Below are 6424 nucleotides of genomic sequence, written 5' to 3'. Positions count from 1 at the left end.
TTCTGTGATTAAGTCTTTAAATCTCTTCCAAAGATAGTACTAGAGATGATCAAATAAATATATATTCTCACTCCACCTACTCAGTTTTCACGCGTAAACTACACTATCATTATTTGGTTTGTTGCTAAATACTCTAGTTGTATACAATACATCATAATAATTCCAAGCATTTACAACATTATATCATTGTTTTGGTCTTCGCATAAACAAGCATAATTATATTACAATGTGAACAATATAATATCTCAAACTTTATGGAAGTTAATTACCAAACATCGGGAAATACGGCCTATGCATGGAGTTGGGTCGACATGGCCCCTTTAACCTCCTCCTTACAATTTTAATTTATTGTTCCTTAAATTCTTATTCTACTTGCACTCTGTAATTGATATAAAAGTGCACACTTTGTTTACCAAAAAAAAAAAAAAAAGTGCACACTTTATATGTTCGACAGAACCTTGATCATGCCTTGGCGTGGCCTGCATACGGCCACCAAGGGCTCAACTTTGGGCATGGTAAGCCCTACACCTTCCATCATGTTGATTTCTTGATCCCCAATTCTTTCCCACTCAAAACACTGAATCAAGGCACCTAATGCATGCCCCATAACACGTTTTGCCAAAGGAGCTCCAGGGCAAGCTCTCCTTCCAATACCAAATGGAATCATATTGTAAAGTACATCAGAACCTTCCCCTCTCTCAAATCTCTCTGGCTCAAACCTTGTTGGTTCAACCCACCACTCAGCGTCCCTGTGCAGGGTCCATAGATTAACAAATAGCATTGTCCCTTCTGGTATATCAAAACCACAAACCTTGCAATCTTTAGAGGACTCATGGGGTATCATGAGTGGAGCCACAGGGTAGAGGCGCATTGTCTCGGTAATTACATTTTGCAGGTATTTGAGTTTTGCAGTATCTAGTTCGTTCAACAGATGATGTTGTCCCACATAAGTGTCTATCTCAAACCTAGTCTTTTTCATTGCATCTGGATTGTTGAGGAGAAGCGACAGTGACCATTCCATGGTAATAGCCGATGTTTCAGACCCAGCTACAAGCATTGCCTGCATAATTTTTTGATTATGTACTAATTAAGAAAGTATTTAAATGGCTCAGAGTCTTTTGATTAAGAATTACGATGAGAAGAGATATTATTAATTATATGAATCAATCAAGCATACGTGGATTAAATTACATCTCAAATGGCTATTAGTTAAAGACTTTTTTACTATTCATTTAATACTTGTTTAATTTAACGGGAAAAATAAAGTATTATATATTAAGAGATAAAAAGACGTGAGAATAACTGAAGGTGTACTCTTGTCTCCATCTTGCATCTATCTCTCTCTCTCTCTCTATATATATATATATATATATATACATCGCAAAATGATTTCTGCAGCCGCTACACCTACAATTAGCCAGGATCCGCGTGGGGATCTTAGGATACGGTACCGGATCCTTGTTTTTTTTATTTTTATTAAAACACCGTGGAGCCCATTTTTTCTGTGTGTAGAGAGTGTTATTTATGGTGGCTGCAGAAATGATAAGCCCTATATATATATATATATATATATATATATATATATATATATATATGCAGGATCATTTGACACCTCATCTATGAGCCGTTAGATCAAAAAAGATCAACGACTCTGATTTGTAAGCATGTGACACCATTGATCTTTTTTTATCGAATGACTCTTAAATGAGGTGTCAAAGGATCCTACCTCATATATATATATATATATATATATATATATATATATATATATATATATCGGCAACCGAGTCTGCCGCCATGAATTAAATTCAAAACCATTTTGCCTGCTTTTTGTCTTGACTACTAGACGTACACCCAGCTATTAATTAAAGGGTTCTATTTTTCTCATGTTGTAGGAGATAAGTATCTCCTATTATAGATACATAATATGGTGAAACCCACCATCCATTAAAAAAGAAAAAAAAAATAATGTCATAACTTTTTATGTGAGAGAAACATGAGATAGTTATCTCATGTAAAATGAGACAATGATTTCCCTTAATTAAAAAGCTTAACCTAAACTTGAAACTATTATATATGTCAGCTGTGCTTTTTTTTTTGTTTAAGTAAAGAAAAGTTTAAATGGGGTTTGAACCCATGATCTTACGGAATATGAATCAAATTCTTAGTCAATTGTGTCCATTAATTTTGTTGGCAGCTGTGCTTAGTTTATGCATGTAGATGGTAATCGATTAGTACATGTCAATTTAAATAATATATGATTATAATGTATCCTATATTTAACCAAAACAAAAATCCTTGATGTGCCGAAAGAAAATAATTTTGATTTACATTTTAATACATACTATTACGAACTAATAAGAAACAATTTAAATGTGTGATTCATTCAGTGTAAAGAATCTTGGGATACATCACCCCAAAAGCTAGCTCAAAGGGTGAGAGTGTCCAAGGCCTTATAAACTCCACATTAGTTGCACATCTAACCAATGTGGGACTATATATTTCAACACGCCCCCTCACACAAGAGTCCTTTGGGACTGAAGCGTGGATTATGCACAGGCTCAATTTTTGATTTACTTTTTTATGCTGTGCTTTTTGTTTTAATTCCACTTTAAAGTGGAGGACAGTGAGGCTCTGATACCATGTAAAGAACCTTGGATACACCACACCAAAAACTAGCTCAAAGGGTGGGAGTGTCCAAGGCCTTATAAACTCCACATTAATTGCACATTTAATCAATGTGAGACTATATATCTCAAGATTCAGTAAACTAAACTACAGAGCACGTCTACAACCAAAAGCTAGAGAGGGAATTTAACAATAACTCTAGTTAAACAGCAACTAAATATTTTCTCTACTAAAAAATATGATAATATGAATATATATAGGGATACTTAAAAGATGCAGATAAGGATTTTGCTACTTCTTCTATTTACCATTATAAACTATGGGTTTATCATCTATCATTTAACATGACCACAAAAATTTTCCTACACACACAACATTTTGTGGGGCCCGCAGCAAAAAAAAAAAAAAACTTCGGCACGCAAAACGAATCTCTATAACATAACACAATCACTTTTCCTACAACATAACTCTTATAAAACCCATAAACTATAGTGTAAGTTTGTTTTAATCCTAACTAAATGCTATGTGGTCTATGTACGTTAACCAACAAGTCAAGCTCAAGCATATATGCTGCTTTCTGACAGCATATTCCACTTAAATGAAGACAAATCGATTTGGTGAGAGCACATGCAAATATAATTGAATAAAATAGAAGTTTTGCACTGATAGCAACCACATGACTAAAAAAATGAATAGCCATGTTGACTAAAAATATAATTGAATAAAAGATTCCCCCATTATTTGAATAATTAATGTGGGAATCTTTTAATTTTTTTGTCTTATATTTTGTAGGGAAAACTTTATTTTCATCCATGGTGGTTTTATGATTTATCATTTGACTCCTAATGATTTTAAACTTATCACTTAGACTCATTGTGTTGAAATAATTTATCATTTAATCTCCTATGGTTTCAAATTTTCACTTAGACCTTTTGTGGTTTAAAAAATAAATATTTAAAATAATTGTTCTCTCTTTTTTATCTTATATCCTCATGTAATGCATTAAGGGTTTAAAAGATATTTCAAAATTTTTATTCTGAAATTAATTTATAAATTATCTTAATTTTTTTTATTTTAAAAATATATTTGAAATTAAAAAATATTATATAAGATAAATTAAATATGTATTATCAAAATAATATATTTACTTTCTTTAGATAATTTTATAACGATATCGGGTAAAAAATAGATAAAATAAAATAATATTTGAATTGAATTTATTTTCTTGATAAAAATAAGTGAACTTTTTCAAAAAAAAATTTAAAACCCTCGGCATGTTTGGAGCACCTGATAAGGAAGATATGATAAGATAATTTATCATATCCTCCTTTTATCTCTTGTTTGGTGGGTCAATAGGATATGATTAGCTTATCCTATTAACTCATTTTATCCTATCCAATACATGATTTCTTATCCTATGGTGGGAGCTGGGTTAGGATTCAACATGATATGATACAATATTGGATACCCAATAGATCCCCACGCTACCCAATATATCCTCACGCTATCCAATATATCCTCACGCTACCCAATGTATTTGTATTTATTGGATTATATTTTATTTTTTCTTTCTCCTTTCACCTTCTACATAATCTTATCAGATTGTTAACTAGATACTTATTAAACACAGGACATGATATAAGCTTATCAGCCTCATATTCTATCCGACCCTTATCAACCCCATATCATATCTTATCCTTATCCTATTCTGTCCACCAAACGAGTCCTAAATGCATTAGGTGAGGCTATAAAATAAAAATGAGGGAACATTTATTTTAAATATTTATCTTTGTAACCACAAGGAATTTAAGTGAAAAAAAATTTAACCGCAAGGAGTCTAAGTGAATATTTGAAACCAAGAGGGATTAAATAATAAATTGTTTAAGCACAATAAATCTAAGTGATAAGTTTAAAATTATGTAGAGTGATCAAATGAAAAATCACAAAACTACAATGGATTAAAATAAAATTTTCCCTATTTTGTAAAAGAATAGTCATTATCTCTTTGGCCTATTGGGGAATTATCATCTTTAACAGTTGGAAAAGGTTGAATTTTCTCACCAGAATAAGAGCTTTGATAGTTTCTTCCGTGTAGAATTGTGGGTCATCTCGTTGCAGGTCCAACATAAGATCAATAATCGTCATGTTCCTTTGTTCCTTTGTTGAACTCACGCGCCTGTTTCTGCGATGCTCCTCAATGAGGTTCTGAAGGAAGATGTCCATCTTGTTCATCACCTTCACCATCTTCTTTTTGATACCTTGGAAATCAACCCATTGAAGTATTGTTAAGAAGTCATTTAAATTTCCACTTCCCACAAGCTCTACGTACTCCTTCATAAGACTCTGGAATTCCTTCCCTTCTTGTGCAATAACATCATCACCATAGTACCGTTTCCCTGAGAGCATCCTTAACATGATATTGAAAGAAAGCTCTACAAGTTTGTCTCTGAGGTTTACCTTTGAAGTTTGTGATCCTTTGCATTCTTTAAACAGTTGTTTCACCAACAACTGTATCTCTTCCTCTCGAACTCTTGCGAACATACCAAGGCGATTGTTTGAGAAAAGCTCAATGGTTGTTAGACGCCGGAGGTTGCGCCAATAGTCGCCATAGGAAGCAAACCCCACTGTCTTACCATCGTAGTTGAGGTATTTCCCAGCGAGTGTTTGGGGACGGTTTGCAAATGTTATATCATTCTTTGTTAAACATTCTTCTACTGCTGAAGGTGAGGATACAACAAGGACTTTGCGTGTTCCAAGTTTGAGAAATATTATGTGACCATATTTTTCTTTGAGCTTTTCTAAACTTCGGTGGAGAGGTTCTTTTATGAGATGGAGATGGCCTATGAGTGGTAAAGCAGGTGGGCTAGGTGGTAGGTTTCTATGCTTGGCTTTTCTCTTTAGTAGTACATATTTAGAGAGAAAGAGAAACAAGATGAGAAAAATTGAAGTTGGTGTCAGCCACCCAGCACCTTCTTCCATTGGAATATCGTAGGATGGACTGTGTTTGCAATTTGTGCCTGGTATATAAGACTATATATATTGGTTTTGTTACATGATTGAGATTAAAATAATAAATGGGTTGGTGTAGATTAAGGTTATATAATGCATCACGAGGTCGTCTCATTTTGTAAAGAACTTTGGGATACACCACTTCAAAAGTTAGCTCAAAGAGTGGGAGTGCCCAAGGCCTTATAAAGGCCACATTAATTGCACATACAAACCAATGTGGGACTATATATCTCAACACGTTCCCTCACACGAGAGCCCATTGGGCTAGAAGCGTGGATATTACACAGGCCTAATTTTGGTTTACCTTTTTGTGCTTTTTTTATTTTAATTCCACTTTAAAGTGGGAGGCGGTGAGGGCTCTGATACCATGTAAAGAATCTTGAGATACACCACCCCAAAAGCTAGCTCAAAGGGTGGGAGTGTCCAAGACCTTATAAAGGCCACGTTAGTTGTCCACACAATCAATATGAGACTATATATCTCAACACATTTAATGAATATTGCACAGCTTTATTTTATCTTGTGTCAATTTATAATTTGAAAAGAAAGAGCGAACAAAATCGAACTCGTGATCGGTGGTCACCAAAGAGCATGATAAAAAATTATCTCATCTAAGAGCTTAAACTATTGAATAAAAGTTTTACTAAAAATTTTATATTATATCTCTATAACTTAATAACCACTACTAAACAAGAAAGAAGAGAAGGTAGGTTTAGTTCGTGTGCTGCATTATAAAAACAAAACAACCAGAGTGGAAGCATTGGGAAGGAATCAAATAACTAGATAA

The 6424-nt window shown here is 33.5% G+C and overlaps 1 protein-coding gene across 1 annotated transcript; it reads right to left on the bottom strand.

Moving 5' to 3' along the window:
* Positions 1-439: 439 nt before the first annotated feature.
* Positions 440-5607, bottom strand: LOC133301700 (cytochrome P450 81Q32-like). Its single transcript, XM_061501375.1, has 2 exons — positions 4690-5607; positions 440-1060 (listed from the first exon to the last, which is right to left on the bottom strand). Exons 1-2 carry the CDS (start codon positions 5605-5607, stop codon positions 440-442), a joined length of 1539 nt encoding a protein of 512 aa, XP_061357359.1.
* Between the last annotated feature and the right edge of the window lie 817 nt (positions 5608-6424).

The sequence above is a fragment of the Gastrolobium bilobum genome, unplaced genomic scaffold, assembly GCF_033153095.1.
Source record: "Gastrolobium bilobum isolate Gb01-03AN ecotype WA unplaced genomic scaffold, APGP_CSIRO_Gbil_v1 utg912, whole genome shotgun sequence".
Taxonomy (NCBI): Eukaryota; Viridiplantae; Streptophyta; class Magnoliopsida; order Fabales; family Fabaceae; genus Gastrolobium; species Gastrolobium bilobum.
Note: the sequence above shows the minus strand (reverse complement) of the source record. Positions and strands in the feature narration are given on the sequence as shown.

Bases quoted from the DNA above. Each gene is read 5' to 3' on its own strand.
- LOC133301700 (XM_061501375.1), bottom strand. From the start codon at position 5,607: ATGGAAGAAGGTGCTGGGTGGCTGACACCAACTTCAATTTTTCTCATC. The intron at 1,061-4,689 runs GTGAGAAAATTC...AAAATTATGCAG, and splicing joins CTATCAAAGCTCTTATTCTG to GCAATGCTTGTAGCTGGGTC.